This window comes from Salvelinus sp. IW2-2015, linkage group LG22 (genome assembly GCF_002910315.2).
Source record: "Salvelinus sp. IW2-2015 linkage group LG22, ASM291031v2, whole genome shotgun sequence".
Taxonomy (NCBI): domain Eukaryota; kingdom Metazoa; phylum Chordata; class Actinopteri; order Salmoniformes; family Salmonidae; genus Salvelinus; species Salvelinus sp. IW2-2015.
This window is the reverse complement of record NC_036862.1, coordinates 30,465,786-30,487,778: the sequence shown is the minus strand read 5'-3', so window position 1 is coordinate 30,487,778 and position 21,993 is coordinate 30,465,786. Positions and strand designations below refer to the sequence as shown.

The 21,993-nt window shown below is 43.6% G+C and overlaps 1 protein-coding gene across 3 annotated transcripts in view; it reads left to right on the top strand.

The window, feature by feature from the left end:
* Window positions 1-21,993, top strand: part of LOC111949379 (kinase suppressor of Ras 1-like) — a 59,091-nt gene that overhangs the window by 17,801 nt on the left and 19,297 nt on the right. Inside the window, exon 1 of one of the 3 annotated variants that reach the window (XM_023966485.3) lies at window positions 12,961-13,184. The exons of 1 other annotated variant lie outside the window; for it this stretch is intronic. In XM_023966485.3, the coding sequence (XP_023822253.1) occupies window positions 13,158-13,184 (27 nt within the window). In that variant the 5' untranslated portion in view covers window positions 12,961-13,157. Of the gene's footprint in view, window positions 1-12,960; window positions 13,185-19,401; window positions 19,533-21,993 lie in introns of those variants that run through there. One more of the 3 variants, XM_023966486.2, reaches the window with a different exon arrangement.

Below are 21,993 nucleotides of genomic sequence, written 5' to 3'. Positions count from 1 at the left end.
TGGACCCTTTACTGCCAACATGGAGCCCCGCCGATCCATCACGACTGGTRTGCCGGCATAATCATCCGAGGTGGTTTCAACAGGCTCTAACGATGTGACGTTGCTGAAGGCCCATCTGCTTGCCCCGGCCCGCTAGCTGTCTGAATCGCTGTGTCTCAAGCTTGCCTAGCGTAGTATCGACTACTGAATCGGCTCCCTGACTCACCTATTGCTACTCATTGGACCCTATGATCACTCYGCTACACATGCCTCTCAATAATGTCAATATGCCTTGTCTATTGCTGTTTTGGTTAGTGATTATTATATTATTTCACTGTAGAGCCCCCAGCCCTGCCCAATATGCCTTAGGCTGTGGAGGTCAACTCCCTCTTGTAGGCGTCAATTGGGTTTACCTTGGTCTACAATCATGAGAGTTGGGTTTACCTTGGTCTACAATCATGAGAGTTGGGTTTACCTTGGTCTACAATCATGAGAGTTGGGTTTACCTTGGTCTACAATCATGAGAGTTGGGTTTACCTTGGTCTACAATCATGAGAGTTGGGTTTACCTTGGTCTACAATCATGAGAGTTGTGCCGCTCCCATTCCCCTTTTGTCCCCCCCCCCCACACACACATGCAGTGACATCACCTGGCTTAACTGGTGCCTCTAGAGACAACCTCTCTCACAAACCTGTCTCACAAAATGCCTAGGTTTACCTCCACTGTACTCACATCCTACCATACCCTTGTCTGTACATTATGCCTTGAATCTATTCTTCCACGCCCAGAAATCTGCTCCTTTTACTCTCTTTTCCGAACGCACTAGACGACCTGTTCTTATAGGCTTTAGCCGTACCCTTATCCTACTCCTCCTCTGTTCCTCTGGTGATGTAGAGGTTAACCCAGGCCTTGCAGCCCCCAGCACTGCTCCCGTTCTCCAGGCGCTCTCATTTGTTGACTTCTGTAACCGTAAAAGCCTTGGTTTCATGCATGTTAACATCAGAAGCCTCCTCCCTAKGTTTGTTTTATTCACTGCTTTAGCACACTCCGCCAACCCTGATGTCCTAGCCATGTCTGAATCCTGGCTTAGGAAGGCCACCAAAAATCCTGAAATTTCCATCCCCAAAACATTTTCCGACAAGATAGAACTGCCAACGGGGGAAGAGTTGCAATCTACTGCAGAGATAGCCTGCAGAGTTCTGTCATACTATCCAGGTCTGTGCCCAAACAATTCGAGCTTCTACTTTTAAAAATCCACCTTTCCAGAAACAAGTCTCTCAACGTTGCCACTTGTTATAGACCCTCTCAGCCCCCAGCTGTGCCCTGGACACCATATGTGAATTGATTGCCCCCATCTATCTTCAGAGTTCGTACTGTTAAGTGACCGAAACTGGAATATGCTTAACACCCCGGACGTCCTACAATCTAAGTCCTACAATCTAAGCTAGATGCCCTCAATCTCACACAAATTATCAAGGAACCTACCAGGTACAACCCGGTCCCGTGTGGCTCAGTTGGTAGAGCATGGCGCTTGCAACGCCAGGGTTGTGGGTTCATTCCCCACGGGGGGACCAGGATGAATATGTATGAACTTTCCAATTTGTAAGTCGCTCTGGATAAGAGCGTCAGCTAAATGACTTAACTGTAACTGTAACCCTAAATCCGTAACCATGGGCACCCTCTTAGATATCATCCTGACCAACTTGCCCTCTAAATACACCTCTGTCTTCAACCAGGATCTCAGCGATCACTGCCTCATTGCCTGTGTCCGTAATGGGTCTGTGGTCAAACGACCACCCCTCATCACTGTCAAATGTTCACTTAAAACACTTCAGCGAGCAGGCCTTTCTAATCGACCTGGCCCGGGTATCCTGGAAAGATATTGACCTCATCCCGTCAGTAGAGGATGCCTGGTTGCTCTTTAAAAGTGCTTTCCTCACCATCTTAAATAAGCATGCCCCTTTCAAAAATGTAGAACTAAGAACAGATATAGCCCTTGGTTCACCCCAGACTTGACTGCCCTTGACCAGCACAAAAACATTCCGTGGCATTCTGCATTAGCATCGAAGAGCCCACGCGATATGCAACTTTTCAGGGAAGTCAGGAACCAATATATTCAGTCAGTTAGGAAAGCTAAGGCTAGCTTTTTCAAACAGAAATTTGCATCCTGTAGCACTAATTCCAAAACGTTTTGGGACACTATAAAGTCCATGGAGAATAAGAGCACCTCCTCCAAGCTGAATATTGCACTGAGGATAGGAAACACTGTCACCACCGATAAATCTACAACAATCGATCATTTCAATAAGCATTTTTCTACGGCTGGCCATGCTTTCCACCTGGCTACCCCTACCCTGGCCAACAGCTCTGCACATCCTGTAGCAACTTGCCCAAGCCCCCCCCCCTGCTTCTCCTTCACCCAAATCCAGACAGCTGATGTTCTGAAAGAGATGCAAAATCTGGATCCCTACAAATCAGCTGGGCTAGACAATCTGGACCTTCTCATTCTAAAATTATCTGCCGAAATTGTTGCAAACCCTATTACTAGCCTATTCAACCTCTCTTTTGTATCGTCTGAGATCGCCGAAGATTGAAAAGCTGTCGCGGTCATCCCCCTCTTCAAAGGGGGAGACACTCTAGACCCAAACTGTTATAGACCTATATTCATCCTGCCCTGCCTTTCTAAAATATTCGAAAGCCAAGTTAACAAACAGACCACCGACCATTTAGAATCCCACTGTACCTTCGCCGCTATGCAATCTGGTTTCCGAGCTGGTCGTGGGTGCACCTCAGCTACGCTCAAGGTCCTAAACGATATCATAACCGCCATCGATAAAAGACATTACTGTGCAGCCATCTTCATCGACCTGGCCAAGGCTTTCGACTCTGTCCAATCACGCATTCTTATCGGCAGACTCAATAGCCTTGGCTTCTCCAATGACTGCCTCGCCTGGTCACCAACTACTTCTCAGATAGAGTTCAGTGTGTCAAATCGGAGCCTGTTGTCCACCTCTGGCAGTCTCTATGGGGGTGCCACAGGGTTCAATTCTCGGGCCGACACTTTTCTCTGTATATATCAATGATGTTGCTCTTGCTGCTGGTGGTTCTCTGATCCACCTCTACGCAGGCGACACCATTCTGTTACTTCTGGCCTTCTGTGACAACTGTGTTAATAAACCTCCAGATGAGCTTCAATGCCATACATCTCTCCTTCCGTGGCCTCCAACTGCTTTAAATGCTAGTAAAACTAAATGCATGCTCTTCAACCGATTGCTGCCCGCACCCTTCCACCTGCCCGATTAGCATCACTACTCTGGACAGTTCTGACTTAGAATATGTGGACAACTACAAATACTTAGGTGTCTGGTTAGACTGTAAACTCTCCTTCCAGACTCATATTAAGCATCTCCAATCCAAAATTAAACTAGAATCGGCTTCCTATTTCGCAACAAATCTCCTCACTCATGCTGCCAAAATACCCTCTTAAAACTGACTATCCTACCGATCCTTGACTTCGCAATGTCATTTACACAAATAGCCTCCAACACTCTACTCAGTAAACTGGATGTAGTCTATCACAGTGCCATCCGTTGTCACCAAAGCCCAATATACTACCCACCACTGCGACCTGTATCTCTCGTTGACTGGCCCTCGCTACATATTCATTGCCAAACCCACTGGCTCCAGGTCATCTATAAGTCTTTGCCAGGTAAAGGCTCGCCTTTTCTCAGCTCATTGTCACCATAGCAAACACCCTCCCATAGCACGCGCTCCAGCAGGTATATTTCACTGGTCATCCCCAAAGCCAACACTTCCTTTGGCCGCCTTTCCTTCCAGTTCTCTGCTGCCATAACTGGAACGAATTGCAAAAATCACTGAAGCTTTAGACTTATATCTCCCTCTCTAACTTTAAGCGTCAGCTGTCAGAGCAGCTTACCGATCACTGTACCTGTACACAGCCAATCTGTAAATAGCACACCCAACTACCTCATCCCCATATTGTTATTTATCTTCTTGCTCTTTTGCTCCTCAGTATCTCTACTTGCAAATCATCTGCACATCATCACTCCATGTTTTTGCTAAATTGTAATTATTTCGCCTCTAAGGCCTATTTATTGCCTTTCCTCCTAATCTTCTACATTTACACACACTGTACATTGATTTTTCTATTGTGTTATTGACTGTATGTTTGTTTATGTGTAACTCTGTGTTGTTGTTTTGTCGCACTGCTTTGCTTTATCTTGGCCAGGTCGCAGTTGTAAATGATAACTTGTTCCAACTGGCCTACCTGGTTAAATAAAGGTGAAATAGAAATAAAATAAATACATTTGTGTGTGTTGTGTGAATAAAGGGAAAGCAAGAGTCTATGTAATGGTATCCCTGTACAGTCCCCTCTGAAAGGTTAAAGTACCCAGGTTAGTTTGGTTAGTTTGCATTTGACTTAGAGAGGGTGATCATCTTGGACTCCTCAGATTCCATGTACTCTGGACCAGTCCTTAGCTGATCGTGACATGGCATAACAGTTGGCTATTCAAGAGAAGACGTTCCTGCGCATTGCTTACTATAATTTCAGGACAGATGATGTTTCCCTCAATATCCACTGAAAATGTCCACAATTGGAGCAGCTTGTTGCTCATTTAACTTTTAACATGGTTAAAGAACATGGTTAACTCTCCAATGCAGAACTTGGTAACTTTCCAATGCAGACTTGGTAACTCTTCCAATGCAAAACTTGGTTAACTCTTCCAATGCAGAACTTGGTTAACTCTTCCAATGCAGAACATGGTTAACTCCTCCAATGCAGAACTTGGTTAACTCTTCCAATGCAGAACCTGGTTAACTCTTCCAATGCAGAACATGTTAACTCTTCCAATGCAGAACCTGTTAACCTTCCAATGCAGAACATGTGAACTCTTCCAATGCAGAACATGGTTAACTCTTCCAATGCAAAACATGGTAACTCCTCCAATGCAGAACTTGGTTAACTCTTCCAATGCAGAACCTGGTTAACTCATCCAATGCAGACATGGTTAAATCTTCAATGCAGAACATGGTTAACTCTTCCAATGCAGAACATGGTTAACTCTCCAAGCAGAACCGGTAACTCCCAATGCAGACCTGGTAACTCATCCAATGCAGAACCTGGTTAACTCATCCAATGCAGAACCTGGTTAACTCATCCAATGCAGAACCTGGTTAACTCATCCAATGCAGAACCTGGTTAACTCATCCAATGCAGAACCTGGTTAACTCATCCAATGCAGAACCTGGTTAACCATCCAATGCAGAACCTGGTTAACTCATCCAATGCAGAACCTGGTTAACTCATCCAATGCAGAACCTGGTAACTCTTCCAATGCAAGAACCTGGTTAACCTTCCAATGCAGAACATGGTTAACTCTTCCAATGCAGAACCTGGTTAACTCATCCAATGCAATATAAACATCCTAAGTGAACCAGCAGTACCGTCTCCCTTTATCTGTGTCAGATTGAATTTGGGTCTTTGTTTCTTTTGGACAGTAACATGCTTATGATAGGGCATATTTCATAGCAGTGAAGGCCTTTGCTGGAAGCTGAAAGCAGGCTTTTGTAGTTCCGCTCTGTCTCCACCCTTCCAGTTGGCAGTAGCAGSTTCACGGGGAGAGTTTCTGTCAGTATTTTGTCAGGACTAGTACATACACAAAAACATTTAATCTGGTGTTTTTATAGAGACAGTTTGCTCTGCCAATGGAAAATGAGCGATCACTTTTTACCATAAATGTATTCTCTCACAGACCTGCATTTAGGACTGTTGTTGTACGCTTTGGGTTCTGAGACCTACCCACCCCCAAACCCTATTGGTCTGTAGTCAACTCTTGACGTGATCCTCTCCATTCCATGTCCCAGCTCGTGTCCTTGGCCTCCAGCCATACCCCCCTCACTATACCCCGGCCTATGTTTAGGTGTTATGTGTTTTTACTTTGTACCAAAATGGCAGAATATATATGTACGTATACTGCACACCCAGCAGGTTTGTGCAGATTATGCTATTCAGGAGTTGGACACTGTCAAAAACAGAATAGGAGGATACTATTTTGTTATATACAGTATGTGTCCTGGCCCACCAGTCTATGTCTATCATGGACCAGTCTAAGCTGCTCCTATCTACCAAGCCCTCTTTGCAAACACAGCCCAGTGGGCGAAAACTAATTGAATCAACATTGTTTCCACGTAATTTCAACAAGACATTGAATGTGATGACGTTGGGAATTTCATATTTTTTCCACCAAATATTTAACATAAATTCAATAACATGCCATTTTTTGTTGATTTGGTATTTTATTAGGATCCCCATTAGCTGTTGCAAAAGCAGTAGCTACTCTTCCTGGGGTCCACACGAAACACAATACAGAATGACATAATACAGAACATCAACAGACAAGAACAGCTCAAAGACAGAACTACATAAAAACGTAGCCTATATATCAATGCATACACACAAACTATATAGGTCAAATAGGGGAGAGGTGTTGTGCCGCGAGCTGTTGCTTTATCTGTTTTTTGAAACCAGGTTTGCTGTTCATTTGAGCAATATGAGATGGAAGGAAGTAATTAGGGCTCTATATAATACTGTATACTTTCTTGAATTTGTTCTGGATTTGGGGACTGTGAAAAGACCCCTGGTGGCATGTCTGGTGGGATAAGTGTGTGTTTCAGAGCTGTGTGTAAGTTGACTATGCAAACAATTTGGGATTTTCAACACATTAATGTTTCTTATAAAAATAAGAAGTGATGATGTCAGTCTCTCCTCAACTCTTAGACAAGAGAGACTGGCATGCATAGTATTTATATCAGCCCTCTGATTACAATTAAGTGCAAAATGTGCCGCTCTGTTCTGGTCCAGCTGCAGCTTAACTAGGTCTTTCCTTGCAGCACTGGACCACATGACTGGACAACAATAGAGATTAGACAAAGCTAGAGCCTGAAGAACTTGCTTTTTGGAGTGTGGTGTCAAAAAAGCAGAGCATCTCTTTATTACGGCTAGACCTCTCTCCATCTTTACAACCATTGAATCTATATGTTTTGACCATGACAGTTTACAATCTAAAGTAATGGCAAGTAATTTAGTCTCCTCAACTTGTCCAACAGCCACACCATTCATTACCAGATTCAGCTGAGGTCTATAACTTAAGGAATGATACCAAATACAATGCTCTTAGTTTTAAAGATGTTCAGGACCAGTTTATTACTTGCCACCCATTCCAAAACAGTCTGCAACTCTTTGTTAAGGGTTTCAGTGACTTCATTAGCTGTGGTTGCTGATGTGTATATGGTTGAATCATACATGGACACACATGCTTTGTTTAATGCCTGTGGCAGGTCATTGGTAAAAATAGAAAAGAGTAGAGGGTCTTTCTTCCATCATTCTTTATATCAGTGATCTTGGCTCCATAATACAGTTTCTTCTTCTTTTTGTTGAGTTTAGTCACATAATTTCTCAATTTGCAGTATGTAAGCCAGTCAGATGTGCGGCCAAGAACGGCCAAGAACTTTTCCCCCATCTCTTTCAACCATACAGTTTTTCAATTCCTCATCAATCCATGGAGCCTTAACAGTTCTAACAGTCCAATAATTGGAAGAAGCAATTTCATAATTTCATCAAGTGCACGTCTGGATGCTCCTCATTAATCACATCAGACCAACAAATATTTTTAACATCATCCACATAAGAGTCACAGCAAAATCTTTTGTATGATCTCTTACACATTATTTTAGTCCCAGCTGTTGGAACTTTGTCTTTCCTGGAAATTGCCACTATATTGTGATCACTTCATCCAATGGGTAAGGATACAGCTTTAGAACAAAGTTCAACAGCATTAGTAAAAATGTGATCGATACATGTGGATGATCTTGTTCCTGTAGTGTTTGTAAACACTCTGGTTGGTTGATTAATAACCTGAACCAGATTACAGGCACTGGTTACTGTAAGAAGCTTCCTCTTGAGCGGACAGCTTGATGAAAACCAGTCAATATTCAGGTCCCCAAGAAAGTAGACCTCTTTGTTTACATCGCATACATTTCATGCATTTCACACATATTATTTAGACACTGTTAGCAATTGGTGGACTATAGCAACACCCCAAAAGAAAATGCTTTAGATGTGCCAAGTGAACCTGCAACCACTACACTTCAATAACACTAATATAAGATCTTCACTAAGCATTACAGGGATATGGCTCTGAATATATACATCAACACATTTTTCTGAGGTCTTGGCTGATTTCTTTTGATTTTCCCATGATGTCAAGCAAAGAGGCACTGAGTTCGAAGGTAGGCCTTGAAATACATCCACAGATACACCTCCAATTGACTCAAATGATGTCAATTAGCCTATCAGAAGCTTCTAAAGCCATTTTCCAAGCTGTTTAAAGGTACAGTCAACTTAGTGTATGTAAACTTCTGACCCACTGGAATTGTGATACAGTGAATTATAAGTGAAATAATCTGTCTGTAAACAATTGATGGAAAAATTACTTGTGTCATGCACAAAGTAGATGTACTAACCGACTTACCAAAACTATAGTTTGCTAACAAGAAATTTGTGGAGTGGTTGAAAAACAAACAAGTTTTAATGGCTCCAACCTAAGTGAATGTAAACTTCCGACTTCAACTGTATCTGGCTAATTTATGAATGTTTTCTCATGTTAGCAAGTTATTGATTTCATGAACCTTATTTCTAAGGCTACATATATAAATATGGGCTATTTTCAGCCCTTTCCTGGGTAGCTTATCAGAGATAGACATAATATTGAAAAGAGCAAACAAAGCAAGAGAAAAATATATACATTCAGCAGTCCATTAATCAATTGGTGTGTGCTGCGGGTTTGAAGCTACGAACCCATAGGCTTGGCTCTCTCATCCCTTCCAGGCTTCTGGGATGGAGGGTGGACAATGAGCCTGTCATAGCGGATGTAAGCAATGTCCCCATGCGCTCTGGCAGCTTTCATGGCTGGGATCAGTTCTTCCTCTTCTGGCGCACAGCTTCAGGATAGTCCTCGTTGAGGAAGATATAGGTTCCTCTCAAGTTCTTGGCTCTTTCCAGAACAGCTACTTTGTCTTTGAACCTCAGGAACTTGACCACTATCAGCCTGGGCCTATCACTTAGGCAGGTGGAGGGTTTTCCAGTCCTGTGAGCGCTCTCCACCTCAATATTCCTGTGGTCGATCTTCAATTTTTCAGAGATCAGTTCCCTCACTTTGTCCTAAGACTCTGTCCAGGTCTCATGTGGAGATTCTGCAATTCCGTCCACAACCATGTTGTTCCACCTTGATTGTCCCTCTGATTTATATATCATTGTTATCATGGATTCACACACAGAACTAATGTCCTCTCTCAATGACTTACAGATTGCTGTCATCTTGCCGTTCTCCTGTTTCAACTCATCGAGCTGACCCTGGGAGAACTGCAAACTGTTCTTCAGGTCCTGGACCTCTCTGGTCAGGTCGTCCATTCTTTTATTAGTAGAATCCACAAGCATTTGGACAAAATACTTGAAGCAATTTTCTTGTTGTTATAACAACTGCTTGTAGGTCTCTTTTTGTTCATTGAAAACATACTTCACGTGTGATAGACACCACTGTCCTCAACGGTACTCCCGCTGGCTTTGGTCTTTGTCATGGTAGCTAGCAATGTAGGTTACACTGTTAATCCCCGCAGTTCCAGACAGGGCAGGTCACGGGGAAGATTGAAAACAACAAACAGCAGGGATCTAGACAGCCACAAACCCGGGARAATCCGCGGTCCCAGCCACTAACCGCGTCGTGGGCTGCTTTCAAGAAAACCCTACTAGCTTGATAAGCAGCTAGCTAGCAGCTAGGCTAGCTGTGATGCCAAATAGCTCCTCTGTCAGAGTCTAGGTGATGTGGGTAAGGCGGAGTCAGGCGCAGGACACAGAGATGAGTAATAATAGTAACTTTACTCAAAAATAATCTTCCAACAAGGAGAACGAAAATCCAGAATCACAATAAACGAGACAACTGACAACAATAAACACAAACAAAACCGTGATGGCTCCAGAGGGTTAAATAGGGAAATAATTAAAACGTAATGGGAACCAGGTGTGTACAATACAGACAAAACAAATGGAAAAAGAAAGAAAGCCGGTGACGTCGACCGCCGAACGCCGCCCGAACAAGGAGAGGCACCAACTTTGGCGGAAGTCGTGACATCCTCAGACCTGTCTTTGGTCGGCAGGATCACTGGAAAGAAACAAGCAGTCCCAGCAACTGATGCCAACTGCGTCGCGGGATCCAAACTAAGAAGCTAGCTACCAAGAACTTTCCAATACACTTTCAAACAACAATCTTTCCAAACAAACAAAACCAAGCTCTTCTTTGTTCCGCATTCAACAGGAAGTGACGTGAAGTTTCACGTTGAATTCACGTTAGTTGACAACTCAACCAAATGTAAATGAACACTAGACGTTGAAATTGTCTGGGCCCAGTGGGAGACCATTTAAATGTGTAAGATCAGCCAAGAGGGGGAGAAGGAGGAGTGGTATGTGTGTATGAGAGATTCTGAGAAAATTAGGGAGGGAGAGCAAGAGATAGACTAATTATGTAAATCTACAAATTATGACTGCAAGATGAGAGATTCTGCAGTGGCTTAGAGAGGCTAAGATTAAGGCTAGAGATAAACTCAGCAAAAAAAGAAATGTCCCTTTTTCAGGACCCTGTCTTTCAAAGCTAATTCGTAAAACTCCAAATAACTTCACAGATCTTGTGTGTAAAGGGTTTAAACACTGTTTCCCATGCTTATTCAATGAACCATAAATCATTAATGAACATGCACCTGTGGAACGGTCGTTAAGACACTAACAGCTTACAGACGGTAGGCAATTAAGGTCACAGTTATGAAAACTTTGGACACTAAAGAGGCCTTTCTCTGACACTGAAAAACACCAAAAGAAAGATGCCCAGGGTCCCTGCTCATCTGCGTGAACGTGCCTTAGGCATGCTGCAAGGAGCCATGAGGACTGCAGATGTGGCCAGGGCAATAAATTGCAATGTCCATACTGTGAGACATCTAAGACAGCACTACAGGGAGACAGGACGGACAGCTGCTCGTCCTCGCAGTGGCAGACCATGTGTAAAAACACCTGCACAGGATCGGTACATCCGAACATCACACCTGCGGGACAGGTACAGGATGGCAACAACAACTGCCCGAGTTACACCAGGAACGCACAATCCCTCCATCAGTGCTCAGACTGTCCGCAATAGGCTGAGAGAGGCTGGACTGAGGGCTTGTAGGCCTATTGTAAGGCAGGTCCTCATCAGACATCACCGGCAACAACGTCGCCTATGGGCACAAACCCACTGTCGCTGGACCAGACAGGACTGTCAAAAAGTGCTCTTCACTGACGAGTCGCGGCTTTGTCTCACCAAGGGGGATGGTTGGATTCGCATTTATCTTCGAAGGAATGAGCGTTACACCGAGGCCTGTACTCTGGAGCAGGATCGATTTGGAGGTAGAGAGTCCTTCATGGTCTGGTGTCACAGCATCATCGGACTGAGCTTATTGTCATTGCAGGCAATCTCAACGCTGTGCGTTACAGGAAAGACATCCTCCTCCCTCATGTGGTACCCTTCCTGCAGGCTCTTCCTGACATGACCCTCCAGCAAGACAATGCCACCAGCCGTACTGCTCGTTCTGTGCGTGATTTCCTGCAAGACAGGAATGTCAGTGTTCTGCCATGGCCAGCGAAGAGCTCAGATCTCAATCCCATTGAGCACGTCTGGGACCTGTTGGATCGGAGGGTAAGGGCTAGGGCCATTCCCCCCAGAAATGTCAGAGAACTTGCAGGTGCCTTGGTGGAAGAGTGGGGTAACATCTCACAGCAAGAACTGGCAAATGTGGTGCAGTCCATGAGGAGGAGATGCACTGCAGTACTTAATGCAGCTGGTGGCCACACCAGATACTGACTGTTACTTTTGATCCCCCCCTTTGTTCAGAGACACATTATTCCATTTCTGTTAGTCACATGTCTGTGGAACTTGTTCAGGTTATGTCTCAGTTGTTGAATCTTGTTATGTTCATACAAATATTTACACATGATAAGTTTGCTGAAAATGAACACAGTTGACAGTGAGATGACATTTCCTTTTTTGCTGAGTTTAGTAAGAGACTGAAATAGTGACACAGAAAGAAAGAGTGGGTTCCGAGATAGAGATAGAAGGAAAGACATATAAGTAAATAAATAAAAAGACAGCATTAAAGACATAGAAGTAAAGACATAGAAATAAAGACATAGAAGTAAAGACATAGAAATAAAGACATGGAAGTAAAGACATGGAAGTAAAGACATGGAAGTAAACACATAGAAGTAAAGACATGGAAGTAAAGACATGGAAGTAAAGACATGGAAGTAAACACATGGAAGTAAAGACATGGAAGTAAAGACATAGAAGTAAAGACATAGAAGTAAAGACATGGAAGTAAAGACATAGAAGTAAAGACATGGAAGTAAAGACATGGAAGTAAAGACATGGAAGTAAAGACATGGAAGTAAAGACATGGAAGTAAAGACATAGACGTAAAGAGATAAAAGGAAAGACAGAAGTAAAGACAAAGACATAAGTAAAGACATAGAAGTAAAGACATAGAAGTAAAGACATAGAAGTAAAGAGATTAAAGGAAATAAATAAAAGGAAAGCCATAGAAGTAAAGTAGTATTGATATAGAAGAAAAGAGATTAAAGGAAAGAAATAAAAGGAAAGACAGAAGTAAAGAGATAGAAGTAAAGAAATAAAAGGAAAGGCATAGAAGGAAAGAGATAAAATGAAAGAGATATAGAGTTAGTAGATAGGTTGTAGTGTTTTCATTGCCCCATGCCAGCTACAGTACACCCCCTACCCCCCCCCCCCCCCCCCCCGCTACGCTATTTATACACACGGTCCTGCCTCCCCACATACCACGCACACGCACACACACACATGGACGTAAGCACTCTCTCACACACGCATGGACATGAGTGCTCTCACACACACAGACACGTAACACTGGACAGCGTAGGATCGCCGATACAGACTACGAGACAGGAACTTACGTGGCTGAACTTGCAGGTCCTGGATTCAACAGGTGGACTTATAGGGAAAGGCAGACAGAGATAGTAGGATCAGACCAGTGAAGAGCAGCACATGTGGTGCTGTGTCCGGGACACTGAGGTAGGCTAATGTTGCGTCTCATTGAAAATAACATTATTCTCCGCTCACAGCAAGAGAGCATGTGGATGTATGTTGTTATGCAAAGGATTGACAACATTGTTTTGTCCCCAAAAATGTGTTGAGTCCATGAATGCAAATGTGTATTCTTGCAGAACAACAATGTTTTGACTGTTCCTGTAAGTCTGCCGACCTGTTTTAATTGAATATGTTAGAATACAAGCCATTCTCTACTTTAGCATCTGTGTGGACCATACTACCACAGCTCCTAAAATGCAATTGTCAATTCACTCCATAAAGTCTTTCCCTCCCTATGAAAGTGTCCTGGCAACAATGGCCATTCATTTAGCCAGGGCTCCTTTCCATTCGCTATATGACTCACAGTGCAGGAATGTATTCACCCATGCCTCATCACACTAAAAGTGGCACCAGTCGGCTGACAGTCTGTTGGGTACATTTGGGATCCGATGTGCTAAAAGAGCTAGCCTGGTCCCATATCTGTTTTGTTTTGGGTGATCTCGCACTCCGAGGCCGACGTGAGAAGGGTCTTTAATCAGGTCAACACCAACAAGGCCGCAGGCCCTGACGGTATTCCAGGGCGCGTTCTCAGAGCATGTGCAGAACAGCTGGCAGGCATATTCAGTCATTTTCAACCTGTCCCTGTCCCAGTCTGTAATCCCCACATGTTTTAAGATGACCACAATCATCCCTGTTCCTAAGAATTCCAAGGCTTCATGCAACAATGATTACTGCCCTGTAGCCCTCACTTCTGTAATAATGAAGTGCTTCGAGAGGCTGGTTATAGCACACATTAACTCCACCATCTCAGCCACCCTAGACCCACTCCAATTTGCATACCGCCACAACAGATCCATTGCTATCCACACTGCCCTCACCCACCTAGATAAGAAAAATACCTATGTGAGAATGCTGTTCATTGACTACAGCTCAGTGATCAACACGATTATCCACTCCAAGCTTGTCACCAAGCTTAGGACTCTGGGTCTGAACACCTCCCTCTGCAACTGGATCCTGGACTTCCTGACGGGCCGACCCCAGGTGGTGAGGGTAGGCAACATCACCTTCACCACGCTGACCCTTAACACAGGGGCCCACAGGTGGGGGGTGGGGTGTTTAGTCCCCTGCTGTACTCCCTGTTCACCCACGACTTTGTGGCCACGCTCGTCTCCAACACCATTATCAAGTTGGCTGATGACACGACGGTGGTAGGCCTAATAACCGGCGATGATGAGTCAGCCTACAGGGAGGAGGTCAGTGACCTGGCAGTGTGGTCAGCAAGACCAAGAAGCTGATCGTGGACTACAGGAAACGGGGAGGGGGGGGCGAGCACGCCCCCATCCACATTGACGTGGTGGCAGTGGAGAAGGTAGACTCCTCGGTGCCAAATCCCTAAAAACTTAAAATGGTCCAAACACACATGCACAGTCGTGAAGAAGGCGCGACAGTGCCTCTTCACCCTCAGGAGGTTGAAAAGTTTGGCATCAAAGTCCTAAACGATATCATAACCGCCATCAATAAAAGACAGTACTGTGCAGCCATCTTCATCGACCTGGCCAAGGCTTTCGACTCTGTCAATCAGCGCATTCTTATCGGCAGACCCAATAGCCTTGTCTTCTCAAATGACTGCCTCGCCTGGTTCACCAACTACTTCTCAGATAGAGTTCAGTGTGTCAAATCGGAGGGCATGTTGTCCGGACCTCTGGCAGTCTCTATGGGGGTGCCACAGGGTTCAATTCTCGGGACGACTCTTTTCACTGAATATATCAATGATGTCGCTCTTGTTGCTGGAGATTCTCTGATCCACCTCTACGCAGACGACACCATTCTGTATACATCTGGCCCTTCATTGGACACTGTGTTAATAAACCTCCAAACGAGCTTCAATGCCATACAACACTCCTCCTGTGGCCTCCAACTGCTTTTAAATGCTAGTAAAACTAATGCATGCTCTTCAACTGATTGCTGCCCGCACCCTCCCGCCTGCCTGACTAGCATCACTACTCTGGACAGTTCTGACTGGAATATGTGGACAACTACAAATACTTAGGTGTCTGGTTAGATTGTAAACTCTCCTTCCAGACTCACATTAAGCATCTCCAATCCAAAATTAAATCTAGAATCGGCTTCCTATTTCACAACAAAGCCTCCTTCACTCATGCTGCCAAACATACCCTCGTAAAACTGACCATCCTACCGATCCTTGACTTCGGCGATGTCATTTACAAAATAGCCTCCAACAGTCTACTTAGCAAACTGGATGTAGTCTATCACAGTGCCATCCGTTTTGTCACCAAAGCCCCATATACTGCCCACCACTGCAACCTGTATGTTCTCGTTGACTGGTCCTCGCTTCCAATTCGTTGCCAAACCCTCTGGCTCAGGTCATCTATAAGTCTTTGCTAGGTAAAGCCCCGACTTATCTCAGCTCATTGGTTACCATAGCAACACCCTCCCGTAGCACGCGCTCCAACAGGTATATTTCACTGGTCATCCCCAAAGCCAACACTTCCTTTGGCCGCCTTTCCTTCCAGTTCTCTGCTGCCAATGACTGGAACGAATTGCAAAAATCACTGAAGCTGGAGTCTTATATCTCCCTCTCTAACTTTAAGCGTCAGCTGTCAGAGCAGCTTACCGATCACTGTACCTGTACACAGCCAATCTGTAAATAGCATACCCAACTACCTCATCCCCATATTGTTATTTATCTTCTTACTCTTTTGCACCCCAGTATCTCTACTTGCACATCATCATCTGCACATCTATCACTCCAGTGTTTATGCTAAATTGTAATTATTTCGCCTCTAGGGAGGAAAGGCAATAAATAGGCCTTAATCTTCTACATTGCACACACTGTACATTGATGTTTCTATTGTGTTATTGACTGCATGTTTGTTTATGTGTAACTCTGTGTTGTTGGTTTTGTCGCACTGCTTTCCTTTATCTTGGTCAGTTCGCAGTTGTAAATGAGAACTTGTTCTCAACTGGCCTACCTGGTTAAATAAAGGTGAAATAAATAAAATAAATAAAACATACTGACTCTACACACCTGCACACCCACTCACATGCAAGCTGCTGCTACTCTGTTTATCTTATATTCTGTTGCCTAGTCACCTTACCCCAAAACATATCTATCGATCCAGTATCCCTGCACATTGTAAATATGGTACTGGAACTGACTTTTTAAATATTTCCTGTATATAGTATGCTTACTTACTTACTTTATTGTGTATTTCATATAGCTTATTCTTATTTCTCATGTGTTTTGTTCTAGTGATCCATTTTTGTTGATTATTGCATTGTTGGGCTTTGCGTTTTTAAGAAAAGCATTTCACTATACTTGTGAATGTGATATTAAAATTTGAAACTTGTCTTGCCAAGTCCTGGTGGTGATAATGACCATAGCAGTTAGGAAGACAGCACAAACAGATCTCAGGCTATAACAGATCTCAGATAATGAGCGCTCTTCTCCCAGCCCTCAGCCATTGTAAACCTTGGGAGATTTGAGAGAGAGGGAGGCTTTGTCCCCAGCTCAGCGCTGCCTGTGTTTACACAGGAAGAGGTGAGGAATGGCCCTCAGGGCAGAGCCCAGATCAGGCGTGCCTCTTTGCCACATTTGCATGACTGGACAGTTTAGGAAAATGTATGAAGAGGCACTGATAACCAGGGGGAAAGAGTTGTGGCTCCACTAGCATGGCTCCACTTTTTGTTCCAATCAACAAATATCATATTTTTTTCCATTTGTTCCTGATATTTACTCATTTACTTGTATATAGCTACCTTAAACACTTGGAACTTGCTTGTGTAAAACTTCAACTAATGGGGGATGTCAGTATGTGTTAAGGATGATTTGGTGTCAGCATGGGACCAGACTGAATCAACACATGTATGAAGAACCAGGGGTTAGTTAGTGTAATCTTGGGTCAGCTGTGGTAACAGGGAACACATAGAAGTATGTCTCCCAAGGAAGAGAGGAAAGAGGTCGGTCAGAGCAGAAAAAGTACAAAGGACCTCAACAAAACGTCTGTTTCCTGTGCCCTTGTGGAAGATACAGTTGAAGTTGGAAGTTTACATACACTTAGGTTGGAGTCATTAAAACTCGTTTTTCAACCACTCCACACATTTCTTGTTAACAAACTATAGTTTTGGCAAGTCGGTTTAGAACATCTACTTTGTGCATGACACAAGTAATTTCCCAATTGTTTACCACAAGATTTCATTATTAATTCACTGTATACAATTCCAGTGGGTCAGAAGTTTACATACACTAAGTTGACTGTGCCTTTAAACAGTTTGGAAAATTCCAGAAAATGATGTCATGGCTTTAGAAGCTTTGATAGGCTAATTGACATCATTTCAGTTCATTGGAGGTTGTACCTGTGGATGTATTTCAGGCCTACTTATAACTAGTGCTCTTTGCTTGACATCATGGGAAAACAAGAATCAGCCAAGACCTCAGAAAAACATTGTAGACCTCCAAAGTCTGGTTCATCTTGGGAGCAATTTCAAACGCCTGAAAGTACCACGTTCATCTGTACAACAATAGCACGCATTATAAACATGGACCATGCAGCCGTCATAACCGCTCAGGAGAGGGGATGCGTTCTGTTCCTAGAGATGAATGTACTTTGGTGGCGAAAAGTGCAAATCAATCCCAGAACAACAGCAAAGGAACCTTGTGAAGATGCTGGAGGAACGGTAACAAAAGTATCTATATCCACAGTAAAACGAGTATATATCGACATAACCTGAAAGGCTGCTCGCAAGGAAGAAGCCACTGCTCCAAATTTGCCATAAAAAAGCCAGACTATACGGCTTGCAAATGTACATGGGGACAAAGATGTATTTTTTTGGAGAAATGTCTTGGTCTGATGAAACAAAATGAATGGTTTGGCACTAAGACCCTTGTTATGTTTGGAGATAGGGGGAGCTTGCAAGCCGAAAAACACCATCCAACCGTGAAGCACGGGGGGGCAGCATCGTGTTGTGTGATTGTTTTGCTGCAGGAGGAATCTGTGCACTTTACAAATGGATGGCATCATGAGGAGGAAAATTATGTGGATATATTGAGCATCATCTCAAGCATCAGTCAGGAGTTAAAGCTTGGTCGAAAATGGCTTCTTCCAAATGGACAATGACCACAAGCATTGCTTCCAAAGTTGTGGCAAAATGGTTAGGACAACAAAGTCAAGGTATTGGAGTGGCATCACAAAGCCTTGACCTCAATCCTATATAAATTGTGGAGAACTGAAAAAAGTGTGCGAGCAAGGAGGCCTACAAACTGACTCAGTTACACCAGTTACACCAATTTAAAGGCAATGCTACAAAATACTAATTGAGTGTATGTAACTTTCTGATCCACTGGGAATGTGATGAAAGAAATAAAAGCTGAATAAATCATTCTCTCTCTACTATATTCCTGACATTTCACATTCTTAAAATAAAGTGGTGATCCTAACTGAGCTAAGACAGGGAATTTTTTTATTCTGATTAAATGTCAGGAATTGTGAAAATTCTGATTTTAAATGTATTTTTGGCTAAGGTGTATGTAAAATTCCAACTTCAACTGTATATCCCGCCGCCCTATCTCTTTCTCTCTCTCTCTCTTCCATAATTCTTTCTCACTATCCCTGGTTCTCTGGTCTTAAGGCCAGCCTTAGTCTTATCTGGAGCGTCCAGGATGATGGCCTGTTGAAAAATGCTAGTGTTCATAGGAAGTGGAGGCAGTCTTCTGAGATTGGGTGGCAAAGCCCTGATTAGTTACGGTTCTCTCCTTGTCTTCATGGTCCTGTCTGGAGGACTTCCTGAGCCATCCMAGACTGAGTGAGATATATGAATCAACCCCATCACGTAGTCTCTATGGCTGTTAGACTTGAGGTCACGGGCTGCGTTCTGTCTTTATCTGTTGAGATTCTCTAATACTGTTTCTAGCAGTCTCCCATTCTACTACGGCTGCTTTGTGGGGTTACTAGGGCCACTGTGTTTGGCGGCTTGCTGTTGTGTTTGGCTACTCTGTAGGGCTTCCCTATTATGCCTAGCATGGAGATGTTCTGTTAGGCCCAATGCCTGATGCACCGCTTTGGCATGCCAGAAGCAGGAAGACAGACAGGCTGGCTATCTGGCAGAGCCTGCTTGGAAAGAAAAGAGAGAGACAGAGAAGGAGGGAGGGACTGAGGGAGTGAGTGAGAGAAAAAAAAACAGTGAGTGTGAGACTGCGCCCAGGAGAGGAGTTGAGATCTCACAGTGTTTTTGACAGTGGTTTGGAGCACTAGGGATATCACTGGGACATTAGAGAAGAGGCTACAACACAACAGGGTCCATAAGGAGCACATGGTACGTATTATAGGAAAGCTTTTGAACAATCTACTGAAGGAAAACCTTTTGTATAGCATAGCAACATGGCTTTTTTTTACCAGGTGTTTCCTGTTAGCCAGAGGTGTCTTGCTAGAGAGTGCTGATAGACTGTAGCTCTGTGTAGACTAAATAAGTTATTAGCTGATAATACTGTGTTAGTACACAAGACATGGCATTTAGTAGCACAGAGAAGATTACTGTTGTTGAGTCTGGCCTCTTTTAATTGGAGGATTTAAGAGGCGGTTGTTCTGTTTAGTTTGTTGACGTTAACAGGTTTTAGTATGCTCCCGTCTGTGTGTATTTGTTTGTGTTTGTGTGTGAGTGTGTGTGTGTGTGTGTCTGTGTGTGTGTTTGTGTGTTCATGTGTGTTCCTTGCGAAGTTTATTTTTCTTTGTTTAGTATTTAATTTCACTCCAGATACGAACTTATACATACGAACAACAACTTACAGACACACACAAACAATGACAACATCTCATCTGCCCAGACCCGGATGCTCACACCCCCATCTCTAGTGCCTGCATTACTGTTTGCCACTTGGCCTTAAATTGTATCAATTTGTTTTTCCTCGGTTTCCCATGCTATTTCAATAATAAATAATTAGATTTTTCCGTTGTGTTAATAATGGCGGTTTGATTGATTTCTACTTTTTTAGTATACATTTTTTCAAGATGAGTGATGAGAAGAGAATCACCCAGCCAATTGGGTATCTCACTACACCCCCATAAGTTTCTACGTATTCCAGTAGCTTCCAGTAGCTAGGCTGATTAGTGTGTTCACCTCCTGGCTCACGTGTATGTTCTGTGTGTCTGGGTGAGTGTGTTTCTTTGATGATTTATAGAAGGGGGCTTGTGTTGGGTGTTATTAAATCCTTAAGAGTCTATTGACCCACCAGTGCGTTAATCTAAGTAACATAATAAAAAAATCCCCATCAAAATCCGGCAGTTTAAGCTAGAGATATCAATTTCATTTGCATGAGCTGCGTCTCAATCCGTCGCATCCGCCTATGTCGGCCTTCCGCAACTGAAATGGAAGGTGGCTGAGCTACAGCGGTGTTTGTCAGACCATGAGACATCCTGAAAATCAGTCTTCTCACAAAACGTCTGTAGAGTCCGAACGGTTAGGCCTACACTCTATGGAAAGATGGTGTTCTCCATTTTGCTCTACTACCCCCACAAGTGTCACAGACTCGTCTGAAGGTAACACATACAAATGAATGGAAGTATGGACGTAGTTTTGTGCCAACATAAAATAAGGGGTTAAATATGTGTAGAAAAAATATATATACTATATTTCCTAAGCTTTCTTACAGTATACCTCCTCGATATATGACAGACACGTCAGAACCTTATTACTTATGATTGATTTTTGGACTGTCTTTTTTGCCATTTATGAATGTATTATTGAATGCGTTTCTATGGGCTATAGTAGTAAAAGTCTTCAACTTTTAGAGGTTTAATGGGTGCAGGTAGCACACGGATGAGATAAGTGGTTTGTGTGTGTGGTCATGGGCTGTGTGGTATGGGGCGGTTTGTGGTAAGGGACCGTTTAGTTGAGCTGTTTTTGTCGACCTCTCTCTCTCTCTCTGGTTCTGTGTAGTCAGTCATCTGTTCTATCATTATTAGGTTACGTCAACACCAAACACAGCCAGTCATAGCATGCCCAGAAAGGCTGACACCCAGGCAACGGTATGTGTCAGCCTTTTCATACGCTTTCAGTTCTGGCCTGCCCCACACACAGTATCATAACCCACAGCACACAGTATGTATGTGTGTGTGTGTGTGTGTGTGTGTGTGTGTGTGTGTGTGTGTGTGTGTGTGTGTCAACCCTCCCTTTGATCCTGCTACTACTGGAATAAGTGGGCACTTATCTAATCTGTCCAACCATGTCCCTTACACAAATACCTTGTTGTTATTAATCTGTACATAAAAGTGATAAGTTCTATAACACTAATGATACAAGCTGTTGAATTTGCCTACTTCTGCCACGTGTGCATGCATTCACAACACACACCCATGCCACACACACACCCATGCACACACACACACACACCCATGCACACACACACACACCATGCACACACACCCATGCACACACACCACCCACATGCACACAACACCCATGCACAACACACCACCACACACCCATGCACACAAGCACCCATGCACACCACACCCATGCACACACACACCCATGCACACACACACCCTGCACACACACACCCATGCACACACAACCCATGCACACCAACCACACACCACACACCACACACACACACACACCAACACACACACACACACACACACACACACACACACACACACACACCACACACACACACACACACACACCACACACACACACACACACACACACTACACTACACTACACTATACTATACTATACTATACATACTATACTATACTATACTATACTATAC